The sequence below is a fragment of the Astatotilapia calliptera genome, chromosome 7 (genome assembly GCF_900246225.1).
Source record: "Astatotilapia calliptera chromosome 7, fAstCal1.2, whole genome shotgun sequence".
NCBI lineage: Eukaryota > Metazoa > Chordata > Actinopteri > Cichliformes > Cichlidae > Astatotilapia > Astatotilapia calliptera.
The window spans coordinates 11,734,626-11,760,747 of NC_039308.1; the positions used below are offsets into that span (position 1 = coordinate 11,734,626).

The window sequence follows — 26,122 nt, forward strand, 5'->3', positions numbered from 1 at the left end:
CCTGTTGATCTCCATTGAGCATGCATTTGTTAATGGTGGGGAAAAAGAACTCACTTCTATGAGGAAGTACTCAGTGTACTGTGGAAAGGCCCCTGGCAACCTAAACCTATAGCAGCATTATACAGCATGACATCATGTGATGCTCAACTGAACTGTAGAACTGTTGGTTCCAATGATTTGTGCCGCTTGTACTGAAAAGTTACATTTTTCAGAGGCAGGAATCAGCCAATCAAATCAGATTTATTTACTCTAGTCAATTGAGGTAAGTGAGGTAATTGCTCTAGAAGTTTAGTGTCAAAGAGGAGATCCTGGCATTGAGGATTCACTCTGTTTTGTATACAATGAATAACAGGCAGTAATTTAAGACTAATGAAAGATCGGTTAGCTTGCCTGATTAGATTGTTGTTGCTACGATTACTGTATCTACAAAGCACCACCATCCCACAATTAAGCACTGAGGAAATGCCTATATGCCTCCCGAGTTTAACTAGGAGCTTGGTCCACGCCATGGGGGCCTGACAGTCGTATACTCTGTGTGCCATTCATTCTCACATTTGCAGGGTTCCTATGTCCTTTATTTCTGTCCTCCTTTTAATTTTCATCTATTTGCAGCATACTCACAGTGTCTAAACCCTATTCTTACACATCAGCTAAAATTTCATACTGTTAGTGATAAGAAGTGTGGGGACCAAGAAATATGTTGCTTTCCACCTGTGGCACACTTTGTATTTTATCATTTTGTAAAAGTCAAATATAAAATGATGTTCTAATACTGTCTGGATGAGAATACAGGGCTTCATATAAATACCCATATTTTCAAAACTGTGGTGTCCTGGTCCCCTTGTTCTTGGTCGATCTCGTGCCACTCCACTTAAGAAATCCTGTAAACGCCCCTGCTTACTTGAACACTCTTTCAGCAGTAATTTCGCAGCTGGCACAGGTGACCCACTAGAGGACGCCTTTCTCCTCTGTTGCTCTGCAGAAAAATGTCCTGTTCTGTTATTACTATTTACCCGGCATGTTATCAGCAGCCACCGGCAGCACACTGCGCTGCAGCGGAAAGCCCGAACAGGACGGCCGGGTAGTCCGCTGTGGCGTTGACAGCAGCTTTGACAGGCGGAAACACACCGGGAATGAGCGCTGTTTGTGGGGGGAAATCAGCAGAACGAACACCGCTAACACTTCACTGTACAATATATGAAAGATAACGCTGTAAGCCGGCGTGTCTCCTCTGAAAATCCTCTGAAAAGTCCGGAGATGTGCGCGATATGTTGTCTGCAGACAGACCGTGACTGCAGGTGAGCCGCCGATCGCCCTGATGCCGCAGTTGTTGACCGATTGTACGGTGTCACTGCTAATTAACGGTCCTATCTCTCATTAATTCCATGGAGGAATGGAGGCGATGCAACGTTTAATTAATTCCCGCATTATTTGTGGCAGCATTGATTTGGGCTGCAGAGGTCAGGTGGTGTCCGTCATAAGCAGTGCAAAACAGCTAAGCAGCATAGTCTACATATATCATGACTGTGGTGTGAGGGGAATAATGTTAGTCTGTCTACTGTGGCAACTTGCATGACATAAGGGACACCTGTGGAGACACATGTAAAACGTTGTAAGAGCTGCTCCATGGCTGCTGTTGTGTTGTGGGTTGATCTCCTTCCGTCTGCAGTCATTTCGTGCGTCTTTGTGACTATCCTTTTTCTCGATTGCATCTCTTTTTGGTCATTTTGTGTAGGTGCTTTGCATATCATCGTTGTTTAGTGCGTTGTTGTGGTCATTTCCCTCTGTTTTTCTCTGTCTTCTTGTCGTTGTTTTGCAGGTTTTTGTCTTCTTCTTCTTCTCTTATTAAATCCGTGATTGATTTGATGGTTTTGTGTTTTTTGGGCTTTGTTTTATGCGTTCTTGTAGGTGTTTAATCTCTGCAACAGTTTGTCGTTTCTTTGCACACCCTTTACTTCTCATAGCTTTTACCTCTTTGTATTTGTTTTTGGTCTGTGTGTATATATATATAATATATATATATTATCTCTGTGTGTATGTTGTGTCTCTTTTTGCCTCCATGAGGCTTTTTGGAAGCTCTGATTTCTTTGCAGTGTTTTCCTTAGTTATTGTATCTCTACGTGTCTCTTTAACATCTTTTGTTACCTACTTTAATTGCTTTCTGTGTATTTCTCGCTGTTGCATAATTGGGCATTTTTGTCTATTTTCTTGCTAATCAGTGAATTATGATATATCTCTCTTTGGCTGTCCCTCTCTCACTCACATATACACCTTTACATTACACCTGTGAAAATGGAGAAAAATGGATAGATTAATGGAGGCCAGAGAATGTTTTTTTGTCCATGGCAGCAGCTTAATGGTTCGAAACGTTTTTGGAAATCCAAAAAAGTTTCAAACTATTATGCTGCTGCCATGGACAAAAAAACCACAAACAAATAACCCATCTGCTTGTTATCACTCCTATCAGCAGATCCAGTGCCAGATGCATACTGGTTATGGATGTGCTCGTCCTATTTCCTCCCATTTTAGGCTCATTTTGAATGATTTGAGTGTGTTTGTTAGTGTGTGTGTGGCAGGGAGTGAAAGAAGATGGAGCCTCACAGGATTTGATTATCTAGCCAAAATGATTAGGTTTGCTTTAATGAATGCTGTTAGGAAGTAGCCACTGCAGAAAGAATGAGTCATATTATTGATTGCCACTTGCTCCTTCTCCTCCTCCCTCTCTCTCCCTGTGTTGTCGTCCATCTATTCACTCTTCCTTCTCTTTTTCTTTATGTCATCTCTAGATATTCACATTATCACTTCCTTTTTTTCTTGTCATTTTCTCCTCCTCTGTTTTAATTTTTCATTTCTTTTAAAGGATATGCCACATTCCCTCCCTGTCCGATGTCTACAAAGATTTAATGTGAAGTGTCATGTAGCCAGAGTGACAGTTGCATACCAGTAAGGAGGGAAGAGAGTGGCTGGGGAGTCTTGGAAGAAGGGGGAGGCTGGATGGGGGTCTTGTCACGAGATGCCACGTCATCACAGTGTGTGAAATCTATTTTTAGCAGCGTAAACAGAGGGATTCCAGCCCACTGATCATGGCTTTGCAGTCAGGGCTTTGAGGTGGGAGACTGCCAGAGCGTGAGATGCTGGATGTGAATGAACAACACCTGTATTAAGCCCTTTTTGTCTGCCTCCACCGTCACTCCCCTCCCCTCCCATCACCTCGGCCTGTCATAATGAACACTGCACACTGCACTGTTTTGCTTTACATGCATTCACATGCAACATCCTTTATGTTTTTGACTGAAAAATCTGTCTCAGTTTTTTTTCAGCACTGCAATCACACAGTGATGAATCTACCATCACTTGCTTCCATTTTTGTGCACACACACTCAAGCCCAGGGATTATACGAGCACACAGTTGCCAATATTGTTTTGTAACTAACTATGTTGTCTGGCATGGATTTATCAGTTTCTTTGCCTTGCAGAACCATAAAAGCACAAACATAAAGGAACAATCCAAATGCATTTGATTTTTATTACCAGGAACACAGTAAAGTGTTTTGCCAAACAGCAATAGAGACAAGCTGAGGGACAGAAACCAATGAATAAATTGGACGTAAAATAATATAGAACCAGTTGCTACTTTATTAACAAATAAACATGTACCATTACAGAAGCCATTTTAGTTTTGATTTTAGTTTTTTTAGTTTACTAAAGTCATGCTGGTGAAATGTGAGGACTTTTACTCAGAACTATTTCTGTATCCTGGTGTTAGTATTTCCACTGACATAAAAAAAAACCCCTATTATTACACAGCTGACACAAACACACATATAGGAAATATTCAAAGTAGCCTGACATTGTTAGGGTTTACAGTGAATTGATGGTTCCCTGAACACATCTGAGACCAAGTTGGCGGGCTAGAGAGGGGGGATTGTTCTGGGAATTGAAAGCACTCAGACTAATTAACAGTCCCCCAGCTTTGTTCAGATCTAGTGAGGCGTTATGTCCTCGTTAAATATTCACACAGGTTCAGGGGTACGAATGAGACACAGAAAAATCAATAGATTTTCGATACACTCTGCTACTTAGTTAAGAGTAGTCTCTGTGAATCAGTTTTCTCAAAGCATACAATGAACATTCTGTTTTGCATTTGGCATAAATAAGGATTGCAAGACAGAATGTGTACAGGGTGGCTGTAGCTCAGGTGGTAGAGCAGGCCATCTACTGATCGGAAGGTTGGTTGTTTAATTCCTGGCTCCCCCAGTCTGCATGCCTTGGGCAAAATACTAACCCCCCACTTGCTCTCCAATGCACTGACGAAGCATAGGGTGTGTATTTGTATGGATGAGTGTGGCGTATTGTGTAGAGTGCTTTGAGTACTCCAGGAGAGTAGAAAAGCGCTATATAAGAATCAGTCCATTTACAAATTACAGCTGTTTTGTTATATAGATTGAAATGTATTTTTTACTGTTCTGTCTTATTTTCCTTTGGCCTTTTATCTCCTTAAATCCTCCTGTTGTAATAAATGCCTGTTACTACTTGGATGAGGTTGTTAGACCAACTAAACACCAAGAAAAATAATTCCCTATCCAAGGTGCCTTGGTGCCTTTAGGGTGATCCTGTGGGTTCCATGATTGTGGATACAAAAGAAGGCTTTTACCACCTGGTTGGACTAGATGAAAAGTTGGAAGTAACATCTGGAGCTGAACAAAAGCAAATGCACAACTGGCAAGAACTGCAGTTCCTCTAGCAGCCACTAGAGGCTGACTCGAAAAGGGAGTTGATTGCCATAGACTCCCATTACACAAATGTCCAACTTTACAGTATTAAAACACATGTTTACAGTCTGGTACAAATGCTTTATGGGTAGTTTACTCCTTCATAAAAACTCAGAGTGGGGTGAATTTGCTTTAAAACATAGTTAGGGCATTTATTGCTGACTGTAAATAGTCCCAAAGTCTGCTAGAGCAACTGTGCATCACTGAATTGGACACCTTTACTGTAAATGGTTTTGCATTCTGGAGCTGTGTAATGGATTATATGACTAACATTAAGGCTTGCTTGTGGTAGAAGTTTGTGCTTCAGTTTTGGTGATTGATTATTTTAGTGGTCTGTTACCTAGCCCTAATCTGCTGATATGTCTGTCTCTGAGTTGCATCTGTACAGCCTATCCATGCAGTTTCCCCACCAAGCTTGCTAGCACAGCAATTTTTTATCCATATGTAGACACTTCTGGTTTGAAAAACAAAAAACAACTTGATGGTGGCTAAAAGACAAATGTTGAGTCTGGTCCTGGTGGCTACGTCCATGTTTTATACAATGAATGCATAAATGTCTGGAGAAAATTTCAAGTTGGGAGTATGACATCGTCCAAAATGTGTTGGTATGCTGAAACATTAACAGACTGCCTGATGGAGAGGCAGGATTCATCAATCCAGAGAGCTAATTTGAAGCCCACATGAAGTCTGGAGGTCTGTAGCGGCTGACTGCAGGAAATTGGTGGCCCCTGCGCACTATGTGCTTCAGTGTCTGCCGACTTCAATTTGTTATTATACCTCTAGCAGACTGTGGAATATGTAGGAGTGAGGAAATTTCATGACTGGACTTCCTATCACAATATCCACGCTGGAATTTACTTCCATGATTAATGAAATAGTCATAGCTCATGGAAGTGATTGGAACACCTGAATACAATGATTTGGATTGGCAATATAGTGTAGGTGTGATCTCTGTCCTACCTGCTACTGCTGCTCCGTGTCACCCCAACTTCAACATATTAGTCAGCCTCTAAAGCTTGGAGGTGGGTCAAATGCTAATGGCCCTGTACCGAGGTATACCATCCTCTTCCCTTAATCTGTAGGCTTTCAAATCTTAACAGCAACCTTGCACTTCTATTTTCTTTTCTTTTTTAGTGATGTCTGTGATCACCCGGCTACCCCCTCCAGAGCCTTTCACTCTCTATCTGCAAGTAAGCCGCAAATCAACTTCTCACTAGTTACTGCTCTCCCTACACTCTCCCACTGTCCTGATGCACATCCGGGAGGGGATAAATGGAAGACTGCATTCAACGCAGCACACCTAAGTCATTTCGAATATCTGGTTATGTTGTCTCACTAATGCCCCCTGTGGTTTTTCAGACACTAGTTAATGATGTATTGAGGGACACCCCTCCTGGAAAATTGGTTATATTTCAAGGTAGAAAAATGTGAGTTCCACTTTCCTTCAGTAACCTTTTCTGGTTATATTCTGGCAGGAGACGGGTGAAGACCGACCCAGCAAAGATTCAAGCAGTGAATGAATGGCCCACTTTCGCTAACTTATACCGTCACTTCATTCGGAATTACAGCTAGGTAGCTGCACCACTCACTCACTCACTCACTCACTCACTCACCATTTCTGGTCTCCTGAAGTTGAAGCAGCCTTCATTGAATTGAAACAAGGGCCACAAGCCAAGCTACAGCATTCTTCTCACGTCGCCTCACTCTAGCCAAGCGAAATTATGATGTGGGCAACTGAGAGCTGTTTGCAGTAAAATTAGCCATTGAGGAATGGTGTCACCTATTAGAAGCAGCCGAACAGCCATTTACCATTTGGACTGATCACAAGAACCTAACTTAACTAAGAACCGCCAAGAGGCTCAATGACAGCCCAGCCCATTAGCTTTTTTTTTTTTTATTGCATTTTCTCTATTTCTCTACTTCCTATTGCCCAGGCTCCAGAAATGTCAAGCCTGATGCCTTGTCCCGCCAGTTTGCCACCAACAATGACCCACCCGAGACTGCCACCATCCTCCCTGCCACCTTCATGGTGGCTTCATCTCCTGGGACGTCAATCCACCAGGCTCTTCAGGATGAGCCTGACCCAGGTACCAGTCTACCTAATCACTGCTATGTCCCCATTCCAGCCCTTTCAGCAGTCATCCATTGGGTTCACACCACCAAGTAAGTAGGTGTAAGTAGGACTATTTCATTAATCAAGTGTCACCACTTTTGATGGGGAACAGAAAGAGATGTTAAAGACTATGTGGCCGCCTGCTCCATCTATGCATGAAGCAAGAACGGCACTCAAGATTCGATTCAATTCTGTCACCGGCCTGCCTTCTTCCAGGAAGTCCGTAATTCTTTCAATATTTAATAGGTTTTTCAAGTCAGCCCATTTTATTGCTCTGGACAAACTCCCTTCTGCCTCTGAAACTACCAGGCTCCTGGTTGGTCATATTTTGAGTCTCCACAGTATCCTTACAAAAATTCTCCCAGACAGGAGTCCTCAATTCACTTCACAGGTCTGGTAGACCTTCTGCACCGTTCTTGGAGCCAAGGTCAGCCTCAGCTCTGGATATCGCCCACAATCCAACAGCCAGACTGAGATGCTCATCCAGGAATTTGAATTTGCCCTCCACTGTGTCACCACACTAAACCCGGTAACCTGCTCTTTGCATCTTCCTTGGGTAGAGTATGCACATAATTCACTTACCTCATCTACAACTGGTCTCTCAACTTTTGAAGCCTCTCTAGGTTATCATCCACCCCTGTTCCTTCAGAATGAGGTTGATCTCGCTGTTACTTCTGTTCAACACCACTTGCAACTCGGGAGGTGCTACTAAAGGCCGTTGTTTGAAAGCACCATTACGTGGATCGACTAAGAAGACCTGCGCCTAATTTTACTCCAGGAACATTCCCCTCAGGCAATTTTCCAACAAGCTCGCCCCATGCTATTTTGGACCCTATGAAATTGAGTCTGTCATCAGTCCTATGGCAGTTAAACTTAAACTCCCTTCATCCATACGCATAGATCCTATGTTCTACTTTTCCCAAGTCAAGCCGGTGCGCTCCAGTCCTCTGTCATCTGTTCTTCACCAATTTGTCAGCTACCTCATGGTGGTAACCAGGCCTCATTCCATGTTTATGCTATGTGCTTAACTTGATCGCTTTGTGCCTTCAGTAACCTCGTCAAGCCACTGCGTAACTCCTCGGAAGTTAAACAACTCAAATGCCTGCCAGGAGGCTGCCCGTCGTCTTCTCAGGAATATAGGAAAAGCAAGGTCCTAACCACACTCTCCCTCTGTTACTGTGCATCCACGTCCGAGATTCCCCACCACGTACTCACGTCTTGTCATTGCTTATCTCTGTGTTTATAATAAAGCTTTTGAAAACCTTAACGCTGTTCTGTTTGTGCCTGCATTTGGTCCACTCCCACGTACTGGCCTCTGGGACTCCTTGACACCTAGTCTCTTTTTATTACATCTGAAATGTAATGCTGATTTGTAGACTTGCTTTAACTTTCTATCTTTATATTAGTAGTTTTGTACTAACTGTGTGCATTGTATGTGCTCTGATTTCCATGCTGCGTGAATTTCTCCTTTAAGCATTTCTTTCAAGTGCTTCTGTAGTATTTTATTCATACTGTTGTGTCGTGTTAATCACTAATGTAACACTTGAAGATTTGTGCTTATGTGAGCACAAAAATAAGCAGAAGTTATATTTATAGAATAACTAGAAACAAGGGGAAAACCAAACTGCACACTACCTCATACTGCTACTTTGCTCCATTTCATTTGGAAATACCACCGTTTTTTAATCTATTGTATTTATTGCAGTCTTTTTAACTCTAAATAAATTCCACGCAGAGAATAATAATGACATGAAAAACCAATAACATTATTTTCATTCAGTGGTGTAACTTGATGCATGCTCAATCATCCAGGTAAGTAAATCCCAAAAGGTTGATTCTGTTCATTTGGACATAGTGTTTTCAGTGGGAGAACGTTTGTTCACTCATCCAAGTGACTTCTTCAGTCTCTGGAGACTGAAGCCTCAGAAATTGCAAGTTAACATCATCTCAGATTGCAGCCCAGATAAATGCCAAACAGACTTCCAGTAGCAGTCACATCAACTGTTCCGAGGAGACAACGCAAATGAGTCTTTATGATCTAATAGCTGCTAAGACACCATTACTAAGCAAAAGCAACAAATAGAAGAGATTTGTTTGGGCCAAGAAACACAAAGACTGGACATTAAACCAGTGGAAAGCTGTGTTTGGCCTGATGAGTCCAAATTTGAGAGCTTTGGTTCCACCTGCTGTGTCTTTGTGCAACATAGACAAGGTGAACGTATGGTCTCTACATGCATGGTTCCCACTGTGAAGCATTGAGGAGGAGGTGTGATGGTGCGGGGGTGCTTTGCTGGTGACAATGATGAAAAAATTGAAGGCACACTGATTCAGCATGGCTACCACAGCATCCTGGTTTGCATTTAGTTGACCCTCATTTATTTTTCAACATGACAATGACCTCCAAACACACCTCCAGGCTGAGTAAGGGCTATTTGACCAAGAATGAGAGTGATGGAGTGCTGCGTCAGATGGCATGGTAAATGGGCTGGTTTTTATATGGCGCTTTTCTACTCTCCTGGAGTACTCAAAGCGCTCTATACAACACACTGCATTCACCCCATACACACAAGCACTATTATCTATACGGTGAGCGCTTTTCTAACTATCATTCATACTCCGATGGATGCATTGGAGAGCAAGTCGGGGTTTGTATCTTGCCCAAGGATATTTGGCATGGAAACTGGGGGAGCCAGGGATTGAACCACCAACCTTCCGATCAGCAGCTCTACCTCCTGAGCTACAGCCACTATGGCCTAGCATCCATAGTCACATGACCTAAACCCAGCTGGTTTGGGATGAGATGGACCGGAGTGAAGGCAAAAAGGCCAACAAGTGCTGAGCATCTCTGGGAACTGAAAGGCTGCTTAAAACAATTTCAGGTGACTACCTCATGAAGCTCATGGAGAGAATGCCAAGAGAGTACAGTAATAAAAGCAAAGGATGGCTATTTTGAAGAATGTAAAATACAAAGCATGTTTTGAATTATTTCACGCATAATTCACATGTGTTCATTCATAGTTTTGATGCCTTCAGTGAGAATCTACAATGTAAATCGTCATGAAAATAAAGAAAAACCATTAAATGAGAAGGTGTTTCCAAACCTTTGACTGGTAGTGTATGTCAATAATGTACTGTAGGGCAGTGGTGTCAAACATCTAAAACCTCGAGGCCTGGAGTTCAACACCCCTGCTGTAGGGTCAATCCATGAAAAATCACTCTGTGATTTTGAACACAGTGGGCTGAAATTTGTTGGTTTGGTCACCTTTTTTGTCAGCATTTTTTGAACCTTGGTAACTTCTTAACCATAAGTGAGAGCCACATTTAACATTCAGGACTAAAGAAAAATGTATGCAATTTTACATCAACTCCAAGTGTCAATATCTAACGATAAAGATTTAGATTTTAGGTAACCAATTAAAAGAAACTACTTTCTAAACCCTGGTTATGGCCCTGCTTCTGTTGTCCACTGTTGGCAACTCTGTGTGAACTCGAGTTTTCTGTTCTTAGCTGATGGGATTGGCACAGGCGTGGCCTTCTGCTGTAGCTCATCTGCTTCAAGATTTACTATGTTGTAGGTTCAGAGATGCTCTTTTGCATACCCCGATTATAACAACTGGTTATTTCAGTTACTTTATAGTCATTCTCCTCTGACTTGTAGCATCACTATTGTATTTTCACTCAGAAAACTGTTGCTAACTGGTCATTTTGTCTTTTTCAGATCGTTCTCTGTATACTCTAGTGATGATTAGATATTTGTGGTAACAAGCAGTTGAACACGGGTTCCTAACAAAGTAGCTGATGAGTGTATATGTCTCTGTATGTATCCAAAAGGATGTTAACAGTTCAGCTGTTTGTCAGCTGGTTAAATGACACTTTTTATGAGATCTTTCATTTCATGAAGTCGCTACAGTTGAACATGGGGCCGCATCTAAAGTTATTTTTTTATATTCAGTCTGTGGCAGTGATTAATATTCTGCCCAAAGGAAAAAATTTAGCAGTTTTCAACTTGTGTTTGTTTTGTTTGTAGCTGCAGCTCTGTGCCATTGTTTAAGTGCACTAAACAGCATTGCAAAGACTGACACGAACTAAGCAGAGGCTCAGATGAGTGCTGAGAACACTGATTAGCTCCCCTCCCTCCTCAGGCGGTGATGCATTGCCGTCATTTACGAACGCGCAGGAAAGCAGAACAATTTGAGAAATGCCACAACTAACTCCAGCTACAGCAGCGCCATCACTTTGATCCCTGGACCCGCATCACCTCCATTTCCCCCATGCCCCCACCTCCTCCCTCTCCTCTGACACCCTCATCTAAAAATAGCTTCTCCTCTTTCATCAACCCAACCATCACGTCAGGGCTGCATTCACTCTCATTTGCTGCCCATGCCTTGTTTTTTTTTCTCTGCTGTGATATTTTGACAGTGTCAGATGACCACATTAGCTATGGATGAATACATTTGGCGTCAAGGAAAATAAACCTCCAACTAATTGCAGACACCCAAATCACTTTTTAAATAATGTAATATGCAATGCTTTTGCAACTAAGCATTACTCAATACTTTCAATGCTCTGAAACTGGATTGAGGAAGGAAATGGTTTAAAAACAGTCACTTCTCCTCCGTAATGTGATATTTTTGACAGCACTCTCTTTCTTGTGCAATGCTTCTGCATTGTAGGCTCCTTGAAACACACACCTGCTCTCTGAGGTTTATTTCAGCTGTTTCTTATTCACAGGAAGAAGGGTTGAAGCCTCCACTGGGGATGAACTGCAGGTCAGTGACACCATCTTCTATCCGTAGTAGTTCTGCAAACCAAACCATCAACTGATGGAGGAAGAGTGATAAAATATCATTTTTGTTAAGTAAAAGGAAGAACAGAACACCAGCCCTACTTACCGTAACCATTCAGAAAAGTCAAAGTACTCATTCTGCACTATAATGTCCTTTGCATTATGTGTTGTTATTAATGCTGACTCGTCATGTGTAAGCAGCATTATTTTAGTGTTTCCAAGTCCTTTTGTTTTCACTCTTATGATTGGAACCGTAAACAATCTGTGACGCCCTGAGTCTCTCTATGAAACTGATTAACATATTGACAGTAGCAAAGTGATCAACAAACACTGCCTCGACTGGTAGGGGGGTGAGGGGAAGCACGCTGTAGAAGTAATTTGCACTAATAAATAGCTTTTAGCTTTAATTTTGTTTTTAAATTTTTAAAAAGGAAAAACAAATGGACACCTCAGGTAGCGGGTTCTTTGAATGGCTACTTGAGGTCACTCCAGTGTATCAATCCTCATAGATTCTCTAGATTCTCATGTTAAAATCAATTTTTCACCTTCATGATGGCTGTACAGTATAGGGAATTTCTGCACACTTACTCCATCCATCCATTGTCCTTATCCTTTTCAGGATTGTGAGGGGGCTGGAGCCTATCCCAGCTACCAGAATACAGAGAGACAGAGATATATGCTAACTTATATTTTTAAATTGTATTAAGGCTTAAAGTTATGGAATATTAAGGGTGTGGCCACTTTGAGAGACGGAGAACTGCCTACTAGGTGGGGTCTGTCACATTACCAGCAGCTTCAAGTCACTGAACTACGCTACTGAAAACCTATGGATGAGAGGGTGTGCACATTTTGGCAGGCTGTTTCTAGCACTAAGAAAAAATGGATAAAATGTAATGTAAATATAAATAAATAAGTGCCTCACAATTGTAATTATGTAATGCTTTAAAGGATATAGTGTTGAAAATGACTCAGCCGAGATAAATGTGAAATATAAATGCAAACAGTCTACTGGTAATGCAGCCATACACATGCTCAAGTGACGTCCACATAAATGCCGTTAGTTGCATCACAGCAACTGACAGTGAGTAGCCACACAGACCTTTTTTGATGAGTGCAGGATGGGTAGCAGGAGTATCTGGTGAGGAAAGATGTGCTTGACAACATCACAAATTAACAGTCACAATGACAGCAGATGTTCATGTTGGGTTGTGCGTGTGTAAGTGGTGTTTGCGTAGTAGGGGTTGTTTCTGTTAGCGTCTGCTCTGCTGATGCTCGGATAAAGAGTGTGTGTGCAGCGGGCGGAGCACCCATCAACAAGTCATTTCATTCTGAGGATGTGGATCCCTGCAGCTCACAGATAAAATGCGAGGCTGAGAGCAGTGAACCTGCTGCTGGTGTGACTGTACAAGCCTCGAAGCTTGTTTTCAGTTGCCACTGACTGTAAATTAATTTAGGGGTTGGCTTGGCTTTTGAGATCTCCTGTAGTGAAATGTCTCAGGTTGTCTTTCTTCTCCTTCCTCTTGTAAGTTATAGTCTTTGAAATGTCCTTTAAGCCCAAGCAGCAGCTACGTAGTCCCCTATAGATCACTACGAGCTGCAGGTGGAGTATTTTAAACGGAAACCCTCTGAGAAAAGTCATAGATAAATTGGTGTTAACTTGAAGCTCAATGGGAAAAGTGCAAAATAGTTCATAAAATGGAACATTAGTGGATGGAAATGTTTATTCAGGCTGGCCAAAAGCTAAACTCAGCCATGGTCTCTGCAGATCAACTTACTCAATGCCAGCTTAGGCAACATCCTGTTGCAAGTAGGGTTACCACACTGTTTAAGCTTCTTTAACCTGCACATGGTTGCTAGAGCGGCAGAGCCATTGCATGGTGGTGGTGGGGGAATTAATAAAAAAAAGAAAGAAAGAAGAAGCTTAGACACTGCTAGCATAATGGACAGGTTTTCTACGGGGCTCCCACACAAATGCAAAGCTGAGGATGAGGCATTGCCAAATACTAGAAAATATGGTGAAGCATATCTTCCCTTTGGCTTCACCTGCACAACTGCCACGGTAGGTCTCCCCGACAGAATTGGTTTTCCCTGCGTCGGAAGCACACGCTGGGCTCTCCAAATCACAGACAAACAGTATCCCACATTCTTGATTTTTAGTTGACTAAATACTCCTGACATTTTAGAGATGTTAGCTCTTTATACAGTAAAGTTACTGTGGGATACAAATAATCCTGCCACAATTTGTTCCCCCTGTCCAAATCACAGACAAACAGTATCCCACAGTTGTTTATGTTTTTGAACCCATTTTGCACAGAGAGGCATTTTTTTTTGAAAAATGCAATGTTGAATATTATTACACAGGAAAAAAATAACTACACGTAAAATAATTACACCGTGACGCCTCTGCATTTCTAAATGGAGGGACAGTAACTGCGTGTGTAAATGTAAGCATAAAACCTGAAGATAGTCAGATTAACAGTAACAGTATTTTGTCTCTATCCGCGATTGTAGAAATTCATCTCATGTAAACAGTAATGTGGCGCAGAGTGTGAAAAAAGGCACATACCTTTGACCTTGCATGACGAACTCCGTATTCCTAAACTAACCTCAACGCCAGCTGCTCCTTTGGTGCTGCTTAAGTTTGAATTTAATGTCATGTAGATTTTCTACTGATGCCTGCACTGTCTGGACTCTCGCAGCTGCTCTACAGCTGAGCCATATGCCAAATAAGGTGACTATTGACTAAAGTCAATGTTAACCAAGGTCATTCAGGACGTTTATTCAGTTCAGCTTTGTAGCAAATGAACAAATCTTAAATATACCAATCAGGAATAACATTATGACCACCTGTGTTGTGGTCCCCCTTATTGCTGCCAAAACAGCCCTGACCCATCGAGGCATGGATTCCTCTAGACCTCTGATGGTTTGCTGTGGTATCTGGCACCATGATGTCACCAGTAGATCCTTTAAGCCTTGTAAGATGTGAGGTGGGGCCTACATGGATCCGACTTGTTTGTCCAGCACATCCCACAGATGTTTGATTGGACTAACATCTTTGAAATTTAGGCTGAGTCAACACCTCAAACTTGTTGTTATGCTCCTCAAACCATTCCTGAACCACCTTTTCTTTGTTGCAGGGGGCATTATACTACTGAAAGAGGCTACATGACCCATGGTTCACCACTGTTCCTTCCTTGAGCCATTTTTGATAGATACTGTTGATTGCGTGGCCCATGACCCCAATACAGGAAGTCTGTCTCTCGACAATACTAACCACTGCAGAGCCAAAACACCCAAAAATGCTCCAGTTTTGGGGATGCTTTGACCTGCGCTCCCAATCTAAATTTAGCCCATGTCAAACTTACTCAAATCATTATGCTTGCCAATTTTCCCGGCTTCACTGTGTAGTCTGCTTTACTAAAACAAATTCTGCAAAAACTAAACATCCAAAATTGCACCAGGCTCATTAAAAGGAAAAATGGCCCTAATAAGAGAGCTGTCAGTTAAAACAATCGAAAGGATTATAAAGCTTTCTCAAGAAGAAAATCTGACACAGTTCACACAAAAGATGTTGATTTTTTCCACTCAGCTCTGTCTAAAATTTGGAGGAAGTACAAAAAAATGGAAAGGTTATAAAAGCAAAGCATATATGGGTAGATGGAAGACAGAAAACTCAAAGGACAGAATAAGAAATTCAAAGCAGTATACAGGAGTCACTGTTTGTGACAGAACTGTAAGAAATAAAGGGTATGTATAAATTAAAATATACCTTCTATGCACATCAAATTTTGTGTGCATAGAAGGTATATGATGATGATGATTTTTGAATATCTCAGAAGGCTATTTGCAGTGTGGAATTACCTGTATAAATTGTATCATTTTGCTCAACCAAAAGGAAATACCTGTGTTCACAGCACTCAGTTGACTCATTCTGAAGCTGTTCAAAATGCACCTCAGAGGCTGAAGCACAAGCAAAGCACCTCACCAAAGGCAGGACAGTCACGATGCCCTGCAAACAAAGGCATAATCATCAGCGCAACCAATCTGCTGCTCAGAGCTCCCATTAAAACGTGATGCACACACATTTTCTTCACACATTGACTCCTTATCACCTCTGATGTTGTCTTTAAAAGAGATCCCATCATCAAGGATTTGTCGGAATGTGTCAAATGCACAAAAAGAAAAAGAAAAAGGGATTTGCAAAGCCATTCCTATAAAGCTTTATAAAAATGACTGAAAAATGACACTGTCGTTGAAATTATATATTAGAAAATGTGGTTATTTTTGAAGCAACATCTTTTTCCCCTGTTTTTCCCGTTATATATATCCATCCATCCATTCGCTTTCGCTTATCCTTTTCAGGGTCGCGGGGGGCACTGGAGCCTATCCCAGCTGTCATAGGGCGAGAGGCGGGGTACACCCTGGACAGCTCGCCAGTCTGTCGCAGGGCCAACACACAGGGACAGACAACCATTCGCACTCACATTCAAACTTAGTGGCAATTTGGATTATCCAATTAACCTATCCCCTCAAGTTGCATGTCTTTGGACGGTGGGAGGAAGCCGGAGTACCCGGAGTGAACCCACGCAAACACGGGGAGAACATGCAAACTCCACACAGAAAGACCCCGGCCTGATGATGGAATTGAACTCAGGACCTTCTTGCTGTGCGGCAACAGTGCTAACCACCGTGCCCTGTTATATATATTTTATATAAAACATTTGGTTTTCTCTGGTATTAGAAATAGATTAAGAAAACAATCAGCCAATAAGTTGGTATTGAGAATAATACATAAGCAATTAAAAGATGGCGTCTTGGTTGCTATTGGTGAATGCAACTTCAGTCTATGGCAATTTGTTGCGAATGAAAAATTAGACTAAAGTTGCACTGATCTTGTTTCTGAGTTTGTCAAGTCATTTTTAAGTCATTTTTTAAAATACAAATGGAAAATTGCGCTGGTTTTTCCTCTGCTAAAATGGGACTGTTTCACTACAAACTCATCTTTGTTTGTTGTTATGTGATTGATGGCTGAAAAAAAGTTGCTACAATAAGTTATCTGTAAATTGATCAGAAAATTAATTGCATCTTTTTAGCAAATAGATTAATCATGAAAATATTTTTCAAAGCAAAAATGGTTTGCCTCACTTCAAGAAGCCTGAGCTATATTGTGTGGCGTTTGCATGTTCTTCTGGTGTCTGTGTGGGTTCTCTCCAGGTACTCGGCTTCCTGCCACAGTCCAAAGACATGCAGTTAGTGGGGTTAGGTTAATTGGTGATTCTAAATTGCCCATAGGTGGAAATGATTGCCTGTCTCTCTGTGTTAGCCCTATGACAGATACTTCCCCTATTGAGGCTGAGATAGGGTCCATCCCCCTGCGACCCTGAATTGGATAATTCAAAGAAAATAGATGGATGATTTATTTCCATCTTCTGTACTGTGAGCATTTATTGCTTTAATCTGCTTCATATCTGGAAAAAAATCAAAATTCTATTTATTGAAAATTTTCACAATTATTTTCATAATTTGTTTGTGAAAACTAGCTTTCTGCTTGTTCTCCTTTTTTATCCAATAAAATTAATCAATTAATGTAATAGACAAAACGTGCTGAGTTAGTCTTTTATAGATTGCTAAATTCCATTGTAAAGTATGTATTTTAATTGGGAGTTAAATAAATTTGACATTCACAGTCCTCCATACTTTCCACCACGGGCTTTGCTGTGATACACAACCAAGTAATGTAACACTGAAAGTGAATTGTAATCCCCCGCTTTACTGAAAATAAATTCCTATATATCTCCACTTAGTAAGCTTATTCTGGCTCAGTATTACACAACGATTCTGACTGAAAAGGCAATCAATCTAGTGGGCTGCACTGCCGACTTGCTGCATCACAACAAACTCCACCAATCAGGCCACAGCCTCATGCGTCTCCGTGGTAACAAAGCTTCCTCAGTCCCAAAGAGGTGGAGACGGCAGAAAAGGGAGCGCAGAAGAGAAATAGAGGTGGATGGGAGGAGAAAGGAGATAGAGGAGAGACAGAGAATCGATATCTTCTCTGATTTCACTGTGAGAATTTAGAAAGTGAAGCTCCTTACCAGAGCGGGGGTGAACCGGTGAAGATAAGCTGACCAAAGACGGAAGAGGAAGGGAAGCGAGGGTGCGTGCGCTGGGATTCTCTTTAGGATTGGAATCTGCAATGGACCCTAAGCCTGTATTTAGTGGATCAGTTGGGTAGCTTTGAGGTAAACACCCAAATGATTTATTTGATTATACATGATTATTTGCTTGTATACATGAAATACTGCCAAATGGAGCATTCGTTTGTTTTCTCCTCCAAACTGCACTGTTATGAACGTAAATGACATGATGGTAACATAAATGCTGCCTGCTGGACTGTGGTTCACTGTGGTCAAGGCTGACTGGAGTGAGGATCTGCAGGTGGGAAACTAAGGCTGTGAATAAGTAATGGATTCATGTTTGATGTGTGGGCTTTAGCAGTATTCAGTTTTCTTTATCAAATACCACTTTAAAAAAGAAAGAAAAAGAAAAACCTTATTTTTTTAACGTTTCTATAATCAAACACTGTAACTCTGTGGATGTGGGGAAAATGCTAGTTACAGGTTGTAGCCAAATATCTGAAAGAAAATTACCTCATCTTGCAAATTGTGTGAACCAACTTGCGTGTTGATTATTTAGCTTGAAAGAATCAAAATATAAACCTTTAGATCTGGTGAAACATCATGTCATTAACGTCCTGTGGCTGCAAGCTGGGTGGTGATGATGTGCTGCACGCTGAGTTTTTCATGCCTGAGTTATGATAACAAATCATCATACGAGACTCTGCTCTGTACAGAGTAACGCAAATATCGTTTGCTAATTTCCTACTGGATCATTAGGCAGTACATGCCTGTCTATGAAATCCACATCTGCAGCTAGTGTGGAAGGAAAACTGAATTACGCAACAAGCGCACACAGTACAGTACTTGACTCTTGGGGTATCTCATGAAACCAGGGGGGAAACAGACTTGCTGTTGATTTGTCTGTGTGTATGTGGCAGATGTTGTGCCCCAGCATATGTGTTCTCATGTGAAGACTGTTGTGGTGTGTTTTACATCAGTGTGTGCTATGATTACTGAATGTAGAGCACAATCCCATCGGGGGATCTTGTCAGTGCAGCACGACTCCTCTAAGTGCCAAAGAATCAAATCAAATGTATCCTGATGCATCCGACTGTGATGTGTAAGAAACAGATGATGCACTGGCCTCCTGCTCTTAGATGTTGTGTATGTGATTGTGACAGAAACACATTATTCATATCATGGTCGTAGGGTTTGTTTGAGGATCTGTGAGGGAACACGTTAAGTAGGGGATCAGGGAATCCCCCTGAAGTAAGCTGAGAGCATTGGACACATAGCTTAGATTTCCATTATTTTGAGTCAGAAATCGTATTTTTTGTAGAAAAAGATTAAGCAAAAGGTAACAGTTTTCCATACTGTTCATTCTAACTAACTCTTCTGCTTCTTTTATATCTTTATTAGGAGAACAAATGCATTGGAGTGGATGTGTCATGTGGATTCCCCCTATGGGTCACCTACATTGGCCATGTACTTTGCACAGACTCAGGGGACTTGGCAGAGGAACAGGAATTTAAAAAACTTCAATATGAGATGTGCAGACAAGTAAGGTGCAGAAAATAAACTAACTGAAAGCTTAAAAAGAGCTCCACAAGAGGATTTTATTTTAAATTAATCAATCCATTTTTCTTAACCACTTCAATTCAGGGAGGCTGGTTGTGAGAGGTGGCAGGTGGGGTACACCATGGAAGGGCCAGTCCATCTCAGGTCTAACACTGAGAGAAAATTTAGAATGAGCAGTTAATGTTTTTGGACTGTAGGAGGAAGTCAGAGTAACCAATTATTTGTGGGTCTATTATTCATGGTTTTTTTTGTTAGAAAAAAATCGCATAATAACAAAGCCTGTAATAAAAGTATGAAAACACTGACAGGAGAATTATCTCCTGAACCTGGATCTGCTCTTGGCTCTACAGAGCTGTTTGGCTCCAGCTTCACTGCTTCTGTTGGCTGTTTGGCAGCAGGTTTAAGACAACTATAAAAAACGAACAAACAAACAAAAGCTGCAAAAAGCAGACACACACAAAGACCAGCTGGTGACCATCATGCACCATTTAGTAGCTACAGAGCCAGAAATTTCCCCTCAGGTGTTTGTGAGGCCAAAAAAAAAAAAAAAAAAAAAGTTGAATTCTGGACTTGATGACAATGCACCTTTCACAAACTAAATATTCTCAGCTGAATGAAGCAGTGCTCATTAAGGTGGGTTTTAAACAGCTTCTTTGAATTGTAGGCATCTTGGTTTTGAATCGAATGTGCAAAAGTCTGTTAGATATGGAGCCTAAAATATGAACGATCAAAAGAACAGAACCAGGATCAGGAAGCTAGTTTAAGAGTTGAGAGCTTAAGAGACTAGAGAAATGGTGCATATGCAACATAATGCTTATGTTGTTGGTGCCTGTTTGATAAAATGTCTATCTTTGATCAGTTTATTAATAAATATACAGTTAGTCTCATGTATGCTACATTTGTCCAGGGCATCTTCCATGAGGAGCCCAACATGACCCTGAACATTGTCAGTATCTTTAGCATCAATCTAGACTTGCTGGCGGATCATCTCATAACCCACTCACTGGGATGGAATGGTCCTCAGTGACGGGGACCTTCCACATGGACACACAAATGAAGTGGAAGTGGGTAGAGAGAGGGTGTCAAGTTTGAAAAAACCTAATATGTTCATGTTCTGTTAATTTCTATTGACCCTAGTGCTCAAACAAACTGGTTGGAGAATCAGTCGAAGTTGTTTGTCAAACTCATCAACATGTGCTGTAAGTAGCCTTGTAATCTTTTTGCTTTTTAGCACAAGTGTTTGATTAGCTTGTGCCATGGCGAGATGTGTGTCTGTCCATCCTTATGTCCATCACCAATTTGAAAGAAACACAATTTTTCATAGATTATTCATTAGTCTGGTTCTTCAACCTAACTGTGCTCAGGTCCAAGGTCGCATTTGCCATTTTACGAGGAATAACCTGTAAGTTGTGGCAGATCGTGTCCCATACGTTCTGGTTTTATCTGCAGTTGTCCCAGAGATGAGCTGTCACAACCTTTGTCATTCAGGTTGAAACACCAGCATCTATTGTTGGACTGTGGGTCGAAGGGGCTAATGGTGGGTGTGCCTTTTTCCAGACAGTAGCTTGAGCTCCAATTTGGTGCACAGGAACAAGCTGCTGTTTCTATTTGACCAGAGCTGCTTCAGCTGTAAATTTAGTACAGTTTAGCTGTAGACTTTCTCAGCCTCCCATCACATAGGACTTTGATAGATGGCTGCTGGCAGCTAGTCATCCTCTCAGAGGTGCAGATGAGACATTTCTTTTTCTCTGCATAGGCAGGCACAGGCTCTGACCAGCTGTAATTTTCTGCTTTGAGCTCAATTGGAAAGCTTCTGAATCTACCCAGGAAACGTCCTAGCTGCTGCATGGAGTCAACACTCTGTTTGAGTTTACTGGTGATTTTGATTATAATAAATGTTAGTTGTACAGTATTTTTAAAAATAGAGTTTGCAAAGCAATTTGGCAAACAGAAAAAGCAGTTCCAGATAGAAAGCCAAATATTAGGGCCAAATAAGGTCAATACAATTAAGTTCAAGTGAAGACATAATAAAAAACAGAAAGTAAAATAAAAAATAATTAGCAGTAAAAGAGTAAAATATAGGGAAATAATAAAGAAGACAAGTGAAAGATGATAAACAGTTAATACAAGACTATAAAACACGAAATAAAATTGTAATGACGTCACAAAGGAGCAAGCCTGTAAAAATGTGCTTTGGAAGAAGTGGTTTCAAGGAAGTTTCTGATTTTTCAAGCCTAATTTCTGCAGTCATATCTTTATCTTTCTGTAGATTTAAGTTTGGGCTTTGAAACAGGCAGACGGCCCCACCTAAAGATCTGAGGCTGCAAACTGGTTCGAAATTTCTTCTGTGCAGCTCGGTACCAAGCTGGTGCCTTAAAAATGATCATCTTAGATGTTAAAATCAACTCTAAAACATATAGGAAGCTAATGTAGAGAAGTCAAGACTGGGGTGATGTGATGTTGTCTGCTAAAACTTGCAAGAAGTCAATCTGCTGTTTGAGAAAATAAACATGGATCGCTTGTTCTAGTTCATAACTTATTTGATGTCTGGTTTAAAGATAGAAGCTGAATAAAATGTTACTCTAAAATGTATGAACAAGAGACAACTCCATGGGGTTGTACAAGAAGATTTTGTATTTTTAGGTACTGAGTTGAAGAAAATCTTGTGCCATCCAACATGCAGCCCTTCATGGTGATCTGAGAACCATGTAGGATTCTCACTTATTGGAGTCTATAGAGGATAATCTTTCTTTATTATGTGGTTTTGTCCTGGTGCCACAGTGAAATGTTGTGTCTGGTGAGCAGATGTTGATTGGGGCTTAGTATAGCATTGCTCTACGAATTGTAAACTTATAGTTAAAAGATGCTAAAATGCCCTGCAAAGACAGTGGCAATTAGCTTCAAATTCACCACTAAAAGCAGCCCCTCTAATAGGAAATCATGTGACTTCTTTGTTTGTAGGAGCTGCTGTTTGTACTGTAGTTAATAAAAGCAACTTTAGACTATTTTAACAACTTACATATAAACCTGAGATTTGCTACACTTGTGCACAAGACCTATGCAAACCAGGAAAGATAGCTAATCTGTTAATGACTATCCTTATATTGAAAACTACTTGAAATGATTTTGTTTGTTAAGAAAAAGCATCTCCCATTCTTAAAATAATTGATTCATTTTCTGTCAGTGAACTAATCATTTCCCCTACAGTAATATCCTGGCAGCTCTCCTCTATAATTCACATCCTTTTGCCAAAAAAAAAAAAAAAAAAGCCAGTTTATCATACATGACACTATGTGTCTGTTTATGTCTACATGTCAGGGCTCATCTGCCACTGTCTCACATTTTGCATTATGTGGATTTAGTGATTCTTGCTGCATAGCAGCTGTTCTGTGGGCCAAGGACTCACTCTTCACAGGAGTCAGTGAGAAATGTCACTCAGTTTCTCTGCTGTAACTGCTCCAGAGCACAAACTGTCTCTGCATTGTAAATAAGGTCATGCATTACAGCCTCTGGAGGGCAGCTTGGATTTCAATGTTCGTTCTGTTGTTGAGTCAGACAAATATTTTATACCTGCTCCTGTTGTTTGTTATTATTTATCCATTGTAGATGTGTGTAAAAGAAATCAATCTTTGAATGAAATGATTTAAAAGTATAGTATTGGGCATAGATCTGAATCATGTAACTGCTCCTGGGGCATGGACTGTTCAGACAAATAAAACAACCCCCCTGCCATGCAGTTGTTTTACATCTTGTAATAGTTTTTCTGGTCAGATTTTCCTGTTTGCAGTGCTGGCAATCAAATTGGAATATTAAAAATATAAGCAAAAACTTAGAAGCAAAAGCTATTTAAGGTTAGACCATAATAAAAGCTTACATTTGTTTTTTCAAAGCTTTGTATTCTTGGTTGCCAGGGTGACACATCTTCGCTAAAGACAATATAATGTGACCTTCTTATAAACGTAAACCAAAAAAAAAAAATCCATAACGATTTCACAGTTTCCTGTTTTCCATGAGACTGGGCTGGAACTTGTATGAAAAATCTGGAAAAAAAACAGATGGCGTTTTGGATTTTCTTCCCCCCAGAATTCTGACATTAATTGCAGAATTCTGAGTTTTTGTTTTTATAATTCAGTTTTTTCTTTCTCAGAATTCTGCCGTTCCAAAAAAAAAAAAAAACAACCTTCAAATTCTGTGGTTTATCAGCTGGGCTTTTACTGTCATTTGACAGATTTTAAAAATGGCTGTAACTTAAATACAATAATAAGCAAATGAAGACTCCAGGAAGTCTTTAATGTCAATCTACACTTCCTGACCACTGCAGTTCATTTGCTATAGAAGCTTGAACAAACATGCACAGCTTAGTCATGCACAGATGGACAGACACACACTTTGCATTTGACATCAGCTCCTTACCTTAACCCTTTCCCCTCATCTGCCTAAGATTAAGCATTCACTGTCATGTGACCCTCCTCTGGTTGTTTAACGGCAGGTGGAATAAGCGGTACATCACCCTCACTCTCACAGCACTGTTTGGATAGATGGATAATGATGTAAATGGTAAATGGTAAAGTAAAGATGGCGGTTTTGGTTTATTTATTTATTTTTTTTAATGGAGCACATGAGTCAAAACACTTGGTTCCACCTTCCACAGAGCTGTCAGACTCATAGAGATCAGATGAGCTGCCTTTTTAAAAGTCTAAAGTTACTTTTGCAATTAAAATTCCCTCATTTGAATGGTAATTTAACTGCAGAAAACTGGTTATTTAAAAATGTATTTTAATATGCAAGCCAACAGATCAATTCGGTTTTATTTATAGTGTAGCACCAGTCAATAGTATCAACAATAGTCACCTCAAGAAGCTTTGTATTGTTGGGGTAAAGGTAAAGGTGCTACAATCAGAGAGAGAACCCCAGCAAAAGCACTTGGCGACAGAATAGAGATCACAGGCTCAGCAAGGAGCAGTCATCCAGCATGTCAGTCTCTCTAAGGTACACATGGGAAAAATACAACCCATAGCCTGGGCCCATCTCGGTTTAGCTAACACACATGTAAAAGAGAAACAAAAAGAATGCGGCCTTTTGCTCACTTCATCTAAATCAGCATCAGTAGAACTCTGGAATTAAAATGTTGGCCAAACCTGCTCTATGGGGACAAGTGAACCAGATAATGCCAGGAAACTTTTATGGAATGCATTATTTTAAATGAACAGCTTATATGTTTTCCCCCCTATGTAATAATGTAAATAAAATGTCTAATAACTTTAAGTAGTACAACCTTTCAATCTGAAATGCACTATAAGTAGAAGTATAATACCTGAGCACTGTGGCTCTCTGATACTTGAATACATGCGCTTTCTATCACTAGACAAGAAGAGTAATTTAAAAGGCAGCACTGAACACAACTTGGTTGCATCTTTGGTCTGTAGTCAGAGTTGGGATTTAGGTTGCTGGGGGATTTCAGCGCGTTTCCTGGGTCAGTGGATTACCTTGTATGTGTTGGCTTGCGTATGTAGAAGGAGGGGGGGGGGGGTGTTAATCCTTGAGACAAACATGCAAACTCTTCCTGTGTTTTGTCTGTAACTCTGGAAGCTGAAAGGACATTTTTCCTCTGTTTCAGGTGTGAATAATGAGTCCCGTTCTTCCTGCTTGAACATGCAGCTTGGGTAGCAAAGCCGACTGACAGGAGCATCTACCTTCACGCGCTGCTTCCTCTTTGGACACACACACTAACTGTGTCGGCTCAACTCAAGCACAGCCATGCTGATCAAGGAGTATCGGATCCCCATGCCTATGAGTGTGGAGGAGTACCGCATTGCTCAGCTCTACATGATCCAGGTGAGTAGTTTTCCTCACACAGCCTTACAAACATTACACGTGTATTTAGGTTCATTTCACCTGGTTTCACTTAGATGTGGCGCTGCTACGGCTGGACACTATTAAAAACTAAGCATTTATATTAAAAGATGCATGTGTCATGCAATTACATGTTTATACACAGTCCCACGTTTTCAGAGATTCAATTAAAAGTGGAAAAATTAGCATCGTTTTAAATATAAGGTAAGTCAGTGAACCAAATGTAAATACAAGTGAAACACTACTCTACTTTACCTGCTTAAACGGCCCTCACCTGGCTGTGACACTCTTGTTTATCAATTCAGATGCTATTACCTCTGAAAATAGTGCACTGTGTTGTAATTCCTAATCAATTAAACCACGTTTCTGGTTGTTTGGTCTAGAATCCATTGTGGTTGGTCCAAGGCAAAATAAAAAAAATGTGTATTTGTCCAAACACTTACAGGTATGGACTGAACTGTGAACAGTAAAAATAAATTAGACACACTACAAGTAATTTGAATACTTTTTTATTTTCTAATTATTATATATTATTTTGTTATAGAAATTGGAGATAAAAGCTGCAGACAAGGTGTGTGTAAAATAAATAATGGCATCATTTTGGCTTCAGAATTTGTATTAAACTGTTTTAAAAATCAGAAATTGCAACTCATATAACTTGTATGCTCCCGTCTAGATGTCTTTTTCCTTTGCTGTAAAATCAAAACTTTAAATGAGAAGTTGCATTATGTGATTTTTAAAATTCATTTATTTTTAAATAATTTATATACTCAAATATTTGTGGAGCACATTCTCTAATTTTTCTGTCTTCAAAGGAAATAATAAGTATACCTGAGAGGAATTAAATTAAAAAAAATTATAGTACAGGGCGTAGAGTAATTTTCTTGACCTGGGGCACTAA

At 40.6% G+C, this 26,122-nt stretch overlaps 1 protein-coding gene across 6 annotated transcripts in view; it reads left to right on the plus strand.

Annotated features, from left to right (window-relative positions):
- Window positions 1-900: 900 nt before the first annotated feature.
- Window positions 901-26,122, plus strand: part of pitpnm2 (phosphatidylinositol transfer protein, membrane-associated 2) — a 64,486-nt gene continuing 39,264 nt past the window's right edge. Inside the window, exons 1-3 of one of the 6 annotated variants that reach the window (XM_026173092.1) lie at window positions 901-1,298; window positions 11,617-11,654; window positions 24,986-25,203. In XM_026173092.1, coding sequence (XP_026028877.1) covers window positions 25,126-25,203 — 78 coding nt within the window. In that variant the 5' untranslated portion in view covers window positions 901-1,298; window positions 11,617-11,654; window positions 24,986-25,125. Of the gene's footprint in view, window positions 1,299-11,616; window positions 11,655-17,488; window positions 17,914-20,272; window positions 20,568-24,985; window positions 25,204-26,122 lie in introns of those variants that run through there. The other 5 variants (XM_026173093.1, XM_026173095.1, XM_026173091.1 and 2 more) reach the window with 5 other exon arrangements.